The following is a 12,861-nucleotide window of genomic DNA, read 5'->3' as shown; positions in this document are numbered from 1 at the left end:
TGTTATCCAAAATATAATTTTTTCCCGACATGTACATTTAAGTTAAAAATTACACAATTATGCAAATTCAAACTTTGTATTTAATTTCGTCATTTCACAAGACAAATTTATAACTTGCAAGCAGTCCCAAACCCTATAAACAATATATTTATTAGGAGGGAAAATGTCAATTGGGGGGGGGGGTCAAACACCCAAAAACCCCCAGGCTACGCCACTAGGGGCAAGTTGGGGCAGTTGCCTCCCTTGGCTTTTTTCTGGGTTGAATATCATAATTATTATTGATGACTTTAATGTTCTAAAAAAACTTAAAAATGCCCTAACATTTTATACATTTTTAACTACAAAATAATTTTTCAAATTAAAATTTGATACATTTTATCAAAATTTGATCTTTAAATGCTCATAAAAAAAATTGTGCCTATGTATTTTTGATATTTTGCAACTGATATTGTAACAATATATCAGGAGCTTTGTATTAAATTTATACACTTTTTGGCCCAACAGATAAATCTTTATTGATATTTATAGAAAAAAAAACTGAAAAAATTTAAAACTGAAAATGTCCGTAAACAGCTCAAAAAGAGTCAAAATATTTTCAAAATTGTATGCTGTATAGGAAATGCTAATATAAACATTCAGTAAAATTTTCATGTATCTGCAGTTATTCGTTTTTGAATTACAACAAAATAAGGAAATCGCTACATGAGAAATCGAGTGAATATTCAATGTTGTAAAAATTTGAATTTCAAACGATCACAAAAATTTAATTTGACTTTCTTATAGATATTCTTATATCATATAAAAATGTTATCAAAATATAAAGTTTTTACGGTTATTCATATTTGAGTTACAATAGAAAAACATAATCGATTTTGTCGATAACTGTTTTGTGTAAAAATTATTTTTATATTTGTTAATTTTTTTTTTTGTTTTTCACGACGCTATTGAAAATTACTGGGAACTTTTTTACTTTTGAGTTTTGACCAAACAAAGTACCAACTAGATTCACTTCCCTATCAGAAAAGATGCTGAAGTAGAAATTTGAACCCTTTTTAATGTCATAATAGGTGATTGCAGACACAAAATAAAAATAAAATATAAAATCACAAATCGTTGTAAAATAAAATTCATTCATGTGTTACTTTAATAAATAATATAATATAAGTCCTTTCATTTTTTTAAATTTTTTCTCGAGAACTTAACATATTTTATATGACATGCCTTAAAAAAAAAAAATAAATACTCTGATCTTTTTAGATTCACCACAAATGTTCCACCTCATCTGCAAGTATTGTAATATTTTTTTCTATAAATTATTATTTATTTTATCATAAAATTATATTTAGAAATTTAATTTTGAAAAATTATAACGTATCATATCTTTTATTCTTTCACAATGAATATTGTATCTAGATATACAAAATGCTTGTATCATGATACTCTTTTTGAAGTATAAAATTCAACACTGTGAATGCCATACCAATTTTGGGTTTCAAAACTTAAGAGGATTACACTACAAGGTCTAATGTAGCATCTCCCTCCTCTCACAATCCCACCAATCAATTTTGTAACTCAAAATTTGGTTAGCCTGATGTGAATATACAATATTATTAATTTATTTTTATTTTGACACAAAATTCACCAATTGTTGGAAATCAATTTTATTATAATACAATAATACATATAAGAATACATCAATCACAATAGTTTTAAACAATTATAATATGTTAAAAATAAAATGACAATAATTATGTTGATGAGTTAAGCCAGTTTAAGTCAGATTTATACAAATTATCATTTATATCTAATAAATGTTTTTTAATTCTTATAAATAAAATAAAAAAGAACAATAATACAAATTGTATCATATTTAAAACATTATATTATATATTTTATGATTATACACCATTCGTCTACAAATTTCATAATGATGTAATATAATACAATTGACATTAAAAACCAAGACTTTTATAAAATCATTAAAAATATTCATTTAATATTAACAATATTAGTGTTCTAAAAAACTTTAATGAAGAAATGTATTTTATAAATGAACTAAATTTAACAAATTCTACGCGCTTCAATTATTCGTTCATAGTATTCTTGAGGCAAACCAATTTTCTTTAGACATTCATCACTAGATTCAAACATCTGTTCTTTGAAATAATAAACCATTGCTTCCCAACAAATGACTTTCAATTTGGGTATCATAATCCATGCACTAGTAATATCATTTGAACGGCCACCTCTAATATCTATATCATCGTCAGAAATTATGCCACCATAACAACACATGCGACCAGAAGGTGTTACAGCAGTTGAGTGGAAGTATACTGGTTGAGGCATTATACACTTGGTGAGTTTTTCCCATTGCAAGGTGTCAAAATCAAAACGCCAAACGTCTTTGAAGGATCGGAAACCATCAAAACCACCACATATATACACCAAATTAGATTTCTCAGGACATTGAACACAGCTATGGCAGCTTCGGTTATTCGGATAACCAGGTTTTGGCACCCTGTGGTCATGTTTAGCTGGAAGGAATTGCCACTGTTTGGTGGCCACATCAAACATATGGATTTTCTAGTAAAAATAATAATATCTGAATATAAAATGCATGAACTTAAAACAATCAATTATTATCATCGTTAAAATACACAAATCTTGTTGTATGCATGGTACTAAGATTTTCAATATAACAGCAACTGCCACAAGCATTCTGTATACTCTACCAAAACAAGATATAAGAAAGTATATAGTTACTTATAGTTATAAACTTATAACATAAAAGACTATACAGTACATTTTATTGTTTGAAATCAACATCTGTAGATAAGATCCAGTTAAGGGCAGTTAGGCCCTATATTGATTACATAACTTCATCATTAATGCTATTAAGGTATTTTGTAACTAGGGAGTGGATTTAATTGTTCTAAAAACAAGAAAAATGTCTTTAAAAAATACTATTTGATGCACATATAAAAAAATACCTAAAAAAATTTAAAATACCCTATTAATTATTTGAAACTGGAAAAAAAAATTGAATGACTTAATTTAAAAACAGTTAAAAAATGTTTTAAAAGAAAACTATTTTGTGCAATTAATCGCCTAGTGTATAAGCCACCACTTGATACTTTTTAACAATAAAAAAATATGAATTTTTTTCTAACCCATATATATTTTATCGAATTTTCGAATAATACTAGAAAGTATGTATGGCAAGAAAAATACACTTAAAATGTCTAAAAATACTTTAAAAATAACAACAAAATAAAAGTTTAATTTTTAATTCTCTGATGTTTGATATGAAATTTGGCTTGGAAAGCAATATTTTAGGACATTCAGAAAAATATGCATTTTGCATTGAAATCCGCCTCTAGTTATAACATATTAAGTGTTATTAATTGTTATTATCAAGAACCTATTATTTATAGTCAAATTATTAATTTCAATTTTACTTAAGTCACAAATCATTTTAAATTACAGTAAAAGGTGATAGGTATCAATATTAAATTATAATGGTAGTAAATATAACTCAAAAATTACTTAGTTTTAATAATTATTAGATGTGTTATGGTTTTTTATTTTGATACAACTATTTTAAAGAAATTTGTTGAAAATTTATAAAAATAATTCCTTATTTTACAATGTCATTGAATTAATTTAGCTCAAATTGAATATTATTCAGTTTGTAATAATTTTACCAAATTATGTACCTAATTAAAAAATAATTATCAAAATATTTACCCTTTGTTTAGGATTGACATATATTTACATAATTTGGTTTGTATGTTCTACAGATGAATGACACATACATAAGCGTGCGCACGGGGGTGGCAGGGAAGCGGCTACCTCCCTTTGCAAGACCCCCCCCCCCATGTGATCTTACATTATCATACTTATAGTACATTGTTTTTAAAAATATTTCTAGTATGCAATCTCAAAATGGTAGGTAAATAATACAATAATTAATAATTATATCGTATTAATCAATTATCATATAGTATTATATTATATATTCACTTATTAAAAATAATTCAATTATAAAATGGGTTAAGTTCATAAAAGAATGAATAGGATTAAATAAATATATTGAGAATACCATATTTAAAAAGGTACTTTTCCATTATCCCTACTACCATGAGTCTTAAATTTGTTATCCTAACTGCTGGCCGATACCCCGACTACCAACCCGATACTATTATACCAGCCAGACTTTATAGTTCCCAGTAACAACATGGTTAATGGTGGTTACCCTGTGACCAACTTGAGGGGGTGTTGAATAGCAGGTCGAAGGATATTTTCGTTTTTTTAGTCCGAGTGTAGCAAGCGAGTGGCTACGCGGGCATCACAAATAATTTACGTTCTTGGAAGTTTAATTTTTTCTAAAGAAAGCTTTCCAAGATCTTCCCTAACTTCCAAGATTGTAAATTAATTACAGTGATGCCTGAGTGACCACTCACTCGCTGAGCTGCGCTCGGATAAAAAAAAAAAACAAAAAAAATCCTTCGACTTGATAATATGCAACATCACCTCAAGTTGGCCAAAGCCCACAGAGTAACCACCGTCAACCATGTTGTTATGGGGAATTATTAATTCTGACTGGTATAATATCAGGTTGGTAGTCGGGATACCGGAAAAGTATCTTTAAAAATATAAATTAAATATTTTACACTAACCGAAAAACCATAGTAAATATTCCTGGCACCACCTCGTCCACCACCAAATATGTATATTCTGCCCTTGTAGAATATTACTTCATGTCGATATCTAGGTTCAGGTTCTTGACCTTCCCCTAGTGACTTATGTAACAACTCCCATTTTCTTGTACTCAGATCAAATCGATGAACATCCATCTCATATTCGTAACCAGATGTGCCACCAATTGAATAAATATATTTACCATCCATTACAACACCTTGTCCATATAATGGTAATGGAACATCACCAGACACTTCTAACTCTTCAAAGCTCATTCCATTTTCTTTATACTCATTGGCTAAATTTCCTAGAATCATTAAATTGAATAATAATTGTACTAATGTTCATCATTAATGTAAGGTGTGTCATTAAAATCTTACCCAAGTACATGCGGTTACTACAAAATGCTCCAAATGGAACTCCAGTACCTCCATATATAATGATTATGTTACCAGATAGTGTAACTGAACTAGATGCTAATTCTTGAGGAACATTCTGGCACTTGATTATTTTCCATTCGCCTAAATCAAAACAATACTTCCAAAGCTCCCGCATAGCTGATGACACTCTTTGACCAAGAACATCCTATAAGTACACATTGATTATGGTTTATACTCTAAAGAGAATATCAGTAAGATGGGTTACGATATAAACATGGGCAACCAAAAGATGATAAACAGTGAAATAATCTCTATTTTAAAAGCAGAACACTTCAACTCAAAAAAAATAATTATAAATATTGGAATTGGCAGTAATTTGTATAAAGAAAAAAAATTTGTGTCTAACATTTGTTTGAGGATTGAAACCTCCATACGAGAATAAGTAGGCATTATTGCACACCACTCGATGTCCACTTCTCGCCAATGGACGTTTCTGTGGATCAAGATTTTTCTTTAATACAGTGAACTGAAACGGTTTGAATTTGTATGTTGAAATGCTATTATTCGACATTTTTCACTGCATAACACCTATTTAAACATAAAAAATAATTATTCATTTGGCCAGGAGGATTAATGTTGAGTAACATAATGAGTTTACATAATGCAATTTTGTGTCTGTACAAACTGAATTGTTAATTTAAAGTACAGGGATGAATTAATTACTCGTATTTTAAAGGTATATGGAAATATAGGGATACAAAAAAAAAAGAAAAAGAAAATGATAATAAATCGTAAGCCACATCAGACAGGGTTTAATAATAATATATGGACAAGGTCAAATCTAGGGTTTCATCCCTGGGCGTAATATTTTTAAAATTATTTTAGGTGTAAATTGTATATTTAATTTTTCTTTTATAGTTTATACATAAGCGGCAGAAAATGGGCTAAGTACCATATCAAATTGTTTTATCATTGAAAACAGTGAATTTCAAAAATGAGTTTCATATAGATTTTGACTTTAAATACTTGATTAAAAAAAAATTCTTTGACATTTTCAGAAATAGTTAGATGTTTAAAACTATATATACCTATGATAAATATATATTATACTACTAAGAATTCGATAGTTACTTAATATTTGTAAAATACTAAAATATACTAAAAATGTAAATTAATTAAATATTTATAAATATTAACTGATAATAGAAAAATTAGGTACCTACCTACAATGCATGAATATATTTTGTGTAAGAAGAATTTTTGTTATTGGAATATTTTCTGTAAAAATACTAAGCTTATATGAAAAAATTAATATAACCACAAGCTTAGTAATCTCCTTTTTTAAAAGTAGATATCTAATGTTTTAAAAAAATATTTGAGTTACATCTCAGTTATTTCAATGAAAATAGGGGTATTTCTTATCCCCGGCTCCGGGTGTTAAAATGTTTAGATTTGGTCCTAGATATGTTTGTTTGAAAATAATTAAATCAGCTCTTACCACACTACAGTAGATAGATATTTTGTATTTTTATAAATAAATATAATTGTCAAACCGCTGGAGATACCCTATTGCGGACCTGTACTCATATGTCCTTTGGGCTTTAACTTTCGGAAACAGACACTGTTAAAAAAATATACATATACCTGTTATGGAAGAATTAATGCAATTTGCGTTTGAATAAAAAAAAACACGATCAAATTGTAGAAACTAAAAATGTAAAACTAATAAGTAATAACTGGTGTTCACGAGTATAAGTCAAATACGTCGTATAATGTAGTATTAGTATAAGTTCTTGTTGTTTCGGTTAAATGAGTACATTCGTTGTTAGTATCAGATTTACGTTCTAATATTTTATGAACTCACTCTTATCAGTCATCAATGGTTTGTGATACTGATACAGTTATAATCACGGTTTAAGATAGTATGGTTGCAGTACGGTGTATTACTTACGGCAAGACGTTTATGTAGCACAGATGTCCTTACGAAATCAGCTGATTTTACCTAAGATTCTGCAGCGCCATCTATCAGTTCATTTATAAAACCTTGTAGTTTTATCATAGGTTTTATACTATCAATATTTGAATATTTTATAATATAAATATATTATTTTATAATTATTTGATATTCAAAAGATGCCGCCAAAAAGAAAATCATTTCCATAAATCATAATTCATAATATCAATGTAGGTACTTATCATAGGCGCAAATAAAGGGGGGGGGGCTTTAGGGGCTAAGCCCCCAAAAATGTCCATAGCCCTCCCAAACATTTCCTACATTTTGCTTTAAGCTTATTCAATATTATCAAAATAAGGTCCTATTAGCCCCATTAGCCCCTCCTAATCTCAAACGCTATTTGCGCCTATGGACTACTTATCAGTGGCGTGTCTAGGAATTTAAAACGGTGGGTCAGAGACATTTTGTAGAGGCAATCCTTTTTTAGAGGTCACGCAACTTTTTTAAAAGTAAGTTATATTTATTTAAACAAAAATGTCCTCATACCTCTTTAACTCGAATCATGACTTAGTGCTTTAAATAAAAAATATGTTATACCTACTCATACATGTTTTTTTGTGAAAAACAATACAAATAAATGATACAAAAGGTTATCAATTTTAAAATGTAAATAATTCTACGTCTTCTATAATTCTAACTACCTTAAAATGGTAATTATTTAAAGACCTTCATAATAAATTATGAAATTTTTAAAACCATTAATAATATATTAAAGCATTAACTACTGGTAACACTTTTTTTTTAAAGAAATAACAGTTGAACAAATAAATCGGCACCTTTATTTTCTTCTATAGAATACGTTTTTTACAAATTTTAATTCAGAGCATCTAAAAAGTTTTTCTTCTTTTCTTCATTTTGGCAAATGTTTCAATAACATTGTTGTAATCCATATCTTCAGCAACATTTCTTTCTATGCTTAAAACCGCCAAGTTAGACAACCTATCCTCAGCAATTGTAGAACGGAGGTAGGTATGTTTTTATAAGCTTCAACCTACTAAATGACCTTTCTGCAGTTGCACTACTTATAGGCAGAGTATAATATATTTTATACAATGTTGATAAATTTGGATATGAAGAAATCATATCATTTTCTATCATGAATTTTAACATATTGTTGTCAAATACTTTTTTATTTTTTATTTCTGCAATTAATTGGTTATAAATAGAACAAAACGACTTGTACTCCAAAATAAGATTTTCTTGTTCAACATCTACTTAATAAAATGTAGAAAGTTCTATAAGGGGTTCAACTAAAATTTCATTACTGGGTCTACCTTCAAAAGATTTTTTTGGATCAAGGATTTCAAATTTTCTTACAATACTAGAAAAATCTTCAAAGCGATATTTTAAAACATTGGTAAATGCATCTAAAATGACAAAATAAGTATTGATCCTAAATCGCTCATCAACTGAACTTATTGACTGAACTTCTGTACTTTCACCAAAATTGGTTTTTATTTTTTTACATCTAGGTTCATCAAACTGCTTTCTACCGTCAAATCCATTGCAAAACACTATTGCCTTTTCTTTAACTTCCATGAATACTTCAATTGTTCTCATAGAGTCAATATCAGTAAAACAAGCTTGAATCATGCTATGAGCTGTTAATAGATTAATTGAAGAGTTCTGTAAATAATTTGATAATATGTATACTTTGTCTAAAATTGTTCTCCACATAATTAAAAAAAAACTGAATTTAAAATTTATTATATGTAAAAGTAAACCCTGAGCTTCAGAAACAGTTTTTTATTATTCTTCGAGCTCCACCAGATAGCCTAACCACAGTCCACAATATAACTTAAAATAATATTATAATTTACATTTATACTATTATTATGCACTACATAATATTATTTACGAGTCGTAAAGCATAATATTATGACATTAATCCAGGAGGAATTAGATTACCTATTAGGTTTGGGATTTTTAATTTTGAGAGGCCAGTCTATTACTAATTCAAATGAGCGGAGGGTCAATTGACCTCCCAAACCTCCTACTAAACACGCCACTGCTACTTGTAGATAGTCGTGGTATTAACTGAGCTACTATCTTAAACCGTAGTTATAATGATATGATAAACGAAACATGTGAGTATACGCGACTGACATCTACTGTTCAGCGCAGGATTTGCGAAGTGAATGGTTGTAACTTGTAAGTTGTAACCACAGACAGTCCTGTAAAGTATTTAAGTAAAAGTATTCAAATACTTTTTTGAGTATTGAATAACTTTTTAAATACTTTCAGCATGAAGTATTTTGAATGGTATTTTAAATACTTTTTTTGTATTAAATACTTTTTGGTATTGAATACTTTGGTTTTTTATTTTAAACATTTTATTTTTATTCGAAATAATTGGTTGGAAAAATATTATTGTCAACTACAATAATGGAATAATAATTGTATTTAATATTCTGTATTTCTGTGTTAGCCGAAGCCCAAAGGTTTGTGAAAACCAGATTTCTAAAAAAAGTTATTGAATATTGAATAACAATATTCCCTTTAAAACTATTAGATAACTATTAGATTACCTACTACCTATGTGTTTATATTACGATAATTAGAAACCCACTTTAAAAACCAAAAGTATTTGAGAAGTATTTGAAATACTTTACAATTATAGTATTTAAGTAGTATCTTAAATACTTAAAAAAAATGTATTTGAGTATTTACTCAAGTACTTTTTAAAAGTATTCTTTACAGGACTGACCACAGAATAGATGAAATCTATTCTGTGTTGTAACTACAACCAATTACTATAAAAATAAGTAACTAAGTAAGTATGGGCTTCTTCCTGGTTGTAACTTGTAAGATAAATAGTCAATAAGCATACAGATCAGATGATTAGAGAATATTCATGATTGTAAGACGTAGTTGCCAGTGCAGTCGGACGACCGGTTCGTTGGTTGAGGCTGATTGGGGATGGCCCAGGGAGATTCAAAAATGTATTTTATGCTTACCTAATATATATTTTAAACCGTGATCGTTAATAAGATAAATATTTACTCCGTAAAGTGGAACTTACAATGACTCATACAATTGTCAATTTTTAAAAAAATGGTGACCCAAAAATTCAACCAATCTATACAATATTATGTAACATGTTCAGCATAATCGCAGACGACTGGGGGTAATCGGGACTCGGGAGCAGCTATAGCCTATATTGTATAATATATTAATATAGGTTATATAGGTACCTAAGTAGTAGGCCGTCTGGCCGTAACTGCGTAACCTGTAACGTACGCAGGATTTTAGTTCGGTTAGTGTTTTTAGCTAAGACTAATCACAGACAGTGGCGCAGGAACTATTTTTCCTGAGGAGGGGGCAAGTACTGCCTCCCTTCTCCGACGCCACTGGGGCTGTACATAACATCGGTTTTTATATTATTGGTTAAAACAAATAATACAGTTTCCAATTGAACCTACATTTGACCTGGTCATCTATATACCATAGATTAGAGCACATTATTATAGAACCTCATCAGGCCGTTATAAACATGGAATAATTCTTACAACTTACAGCGATTGTGACAGACGCTCAAAAATGTTCTTAGGACGACCAAAAAAAAACTTAAACTCTGATTCTCGATTTTATAACTTTTAAAAATGACTAACAATTATTGATGTGTATTGGTTGTTTTGGCCGTGCCCCCATGCTTTAGATGATAATATATACTTTATCTATGGTAAAGATAAAATATTTTTTTGTAATATTCTTTGTAGTATTCAAAAAATACTTATGTCTATATGCAATGCACCATACACGAATTGAAATAGAGGACTTTTATTTTCTGTGCTTATAATTTTAATGTATAAAAACTAGTATGGACTAGACTTTAACACAAGAAAAACTGGACTCTTTGGTCATTATTACTGGCTATCATGCCTATCAATCATAATATTACACAACTATTAGGTAACGTTTGAAAACACTAGGGAAAGCGGCGGGCCCATCGCCCAATGCACGACAGTGCATTGCAGTAGCCCTATACCATGGCCTTGATTGGCTGGGGTAGTCTGGTCTTCCAGGCGTCGGGCTAACAACTCGACCTTGTAAAAAACTTTTGTTCAGGACTCATACATGAAGCCTCGGAGTAGATTTTTTGGAAAAAAGACGGGAAATAGGAAATTGGGCTTTGTTATTGGTACCTGGAATGTACGGACTCAGTACAAACCAGGAGCGGTTACGGATTTAATTAAGGAAGTAGAGAGGTATGAAATGAAGTGTGTAGCATTACGAGAAGTGAGATGGGATGATTCTGCAACAACCAAAATGTAAAAAACAACAATTTTTAGTGGCAAGTGTGAATGTTAATAATTATCCACATTTAAAGATATTTAAGGATTTAACAAGATGTAATAATGCAGTACGTATAGGTAATTCGTACATTCATATTTCATACATCATAGAATAAGTAGGTATCTCATACTTTACGAATGTTGTTTTTCGTTTTCGATTTCAATTTCTCTCAAGACTTCTTCATTATCAATTTCTATCTGAAAAAAGATAGTTAACAAAACATTATTATGATTATCACTAATATATTACGCATTTTGTATATTATTATGTTTAAATCAAGTATCTCTTACATTTGAGTATTTTAAATACTTATCATTTGTTTCTTCTTTTTTGTAAAAATCTAAATAATTTCTCCGTTTATAAATAACCGTGTTTAGGTATTTCTTATGTTTTATTGCTAATTCCAAAGCTCTAAAACAATGAAAAAAATAAATCAATTAACGAAATTGTTCACATTTGTGAATGTATTTTTCACATAACCCATATTTTACCAAATTATTATTATTTAATATTGTAGGTATTCATTAATTAAGTTATTGAATTATTGTTAAATAATCAATATATAACTGGCAGAAATAATGATTCACAGTACAAATAATACAAAATAACATTTAAAATTAAAAGAACATGAGTGGTACACTGGTACTGAATGCTGGTTAGATAGGTTGTTGAGTTTATTAATTAAACACCAATGCAGACGAAACAGTAATACTTTCTGCCAAAAATTACCCTAATGAATCCTCGTTTTGCTAACTAAAAAAAATACATTACAATTTAATTTACAGACCAAACTCCAAGTGTAGAATCAAATTAAGCCCAGAAAAATCAGAATAATATTCAGAATAAATCTCTCTGAAGCCCAAGATGTACCTACACATGCAATTTAAAATTAGATAGTTATACAAAGCTATCCCAAATTGGTATTTCGTTCTATATACAATCGCATTCCAAATTTCTAATCGATCACTCTCCGTATGATATAACATGACGTGTATACACCTACTATACTTAATATTTACTAATACTTAATTAATGTGTTGGCTTACACACCTACTCCAGTTATGTATATGTACGTTAAACATGATAGCTTTAAATGTGGATCCATTTCTCAGCAAAATGGATTCGGCTTCTAATATTTTTCCAGATAGCAGAGCTAGTGATGACTCCTGTACTGTTCTGTCAGATATCGTCTGAGACAAAAAATTAAAATTAAAATTATAAAAAATTCGATGAAAAATTACGTGTGTCATACTCAGCGATGTGTATAGGGAGGAGCCCCCTTCGGCTAGAGCCCAGAGTGAAATTGCAGGTTCAATCAAAACATTGCATGCATACTTACACTGTTTACAGTTTTTCAAAATTATATAAGTTGATTAAAAACTTTTTGAGGAACCAACTAGGAAATTTTAGATTGTCAGGACTTGCTTTATACCCGTGATTTTCTGTTTTCGTCAACACACTCGTGACATG

The 12,861-nt window shown here is 29.2% G+C and overlaps 4 protein-coding genes across 7 annotated transcripts in view; 2 read left to right on the top strand and 2 right to left on the bottom strand.

Moving 5' to 3' along the window:
* Positions 1 to 6,932, bottom strand: part of LOC100167588 (kelch domain-containing protein 10) — a 7,288-nt gene extending 356 nt beyond the window's left edge. The window contains exons 1-5 of one of the 2 annotated variants that reach the window (XM_001951848.5): positions 6,726 to 6,932; positions 5,488 to 5,669; positions 5,082 to 5,286; positions 4,680 to 5,008; positions 2,256 to 2,583 (exon numbers count right to left, since the gene is read on the bottom strand). In XM_001951848.5, the coding sequence (XP_001951883.1) occupies positions 2,256 to 2,583; positions 4,680 to 5,008; positions 5,082 to 5,286; positions 5,488 to 5,652 (1,027 nt within the window). In that variant the 5' untranslated portion in view covers positions 5,653 to 5,669; positions 6,726 to 6,932. Of the gene's footprint in view, positions 1 to 1,862; positions 2,584 to 4,679; positions 5,009 to 5,081; positions 5,287 to 5,487; positions 5,670 to 6,725 lie in introns of those variants that run through there. The other variant, XM_016806646.2, reaches the window with a different exon arrangement.
* LOC100160060 (protein gustavus) overlaps positions 1 to 12,861 on the top strand; it is a 126,426-nt gene that overhangs the window by 51,188 nt on the left and 62,377 nt on the right. The gene's annotated exons all lie outside the window — the stretch shown is intronic.
* Positions 1 to 12,861, top strand: part of LOC103310179 (chromosome transmission fidelity protein 8 homolog) — an 85,465-nt gene that overhangs the window by 51,437 nt on the left and 21,167 nt on the right. The gene's annotated exons all lie outside the window — the stretch shown is intronic.
* LOC115034228 (intraflagellar transport protein 80 homolog) lies at positions 9,885 to 12,850 on the bottom strand. Its single transcript, XM_029490345.1, has 3 exons — positions 12,442 to 12,850; positions 11,682 to 11,802; positions 9,885 to 11,588 (listed from the first exon to the last, which is right to left on the bottom strand). The coding sequence occupies exons 1-3, from the start codon at positions 12,639 to 12,641 to the stop codon at positions 11,523 to 11,525; spliced, it is 387 nt and encodes a 128-aa protein (XP_029346205.1). The 5' UTR covers positions 12,642 to 12,850; the 3' UTR covers positions 9,885 to 11,522.

Source organism: Acyrthosiphon pisum, chromosome A2 (assembly GCF_005508785.2).
Source record: "Acyrthosiphon pisum isolate AL4f chromosome A2, pea_aphid_22Mar2018_4r6ur, whole genome shotgun sequence".
In the NCBI taxonomy this organism is placed as follows: Eukaryota; Metazoa; Arthropoda; class Insecta; order Hemiptera; family Aphididae; genus Acyrthosiphon; species Acyrthosiphon pisum.
This window is presented reverse-complemented; position numbering and strand designations above follow the sequence as displayed.

Bases quoted from the DNA above. Each gene is read 5' to 3' on its own strand.
- LOC115034228 (XM_029490345.1), bottom strand. From the start codon at position 12,641: ATGACACACGTAATTTTTCATCGAATTTTTTATAATTTTAATTTTAAT. The intron at 11,803-12,441 runs GTGTGTAAGCCA...TCATTGTTTTAG, and splicing joins CATATACATAACTGGAGTAG to AGCTTTGGAATTAGCAATAA. The intron at 11,589-11,681 runs GTAAGAGATACT...ATCTTTTTTCAG, and splicing joins AGTATTTAAAATACTCAAAT to ATAGAAATTGATAATGAAGA.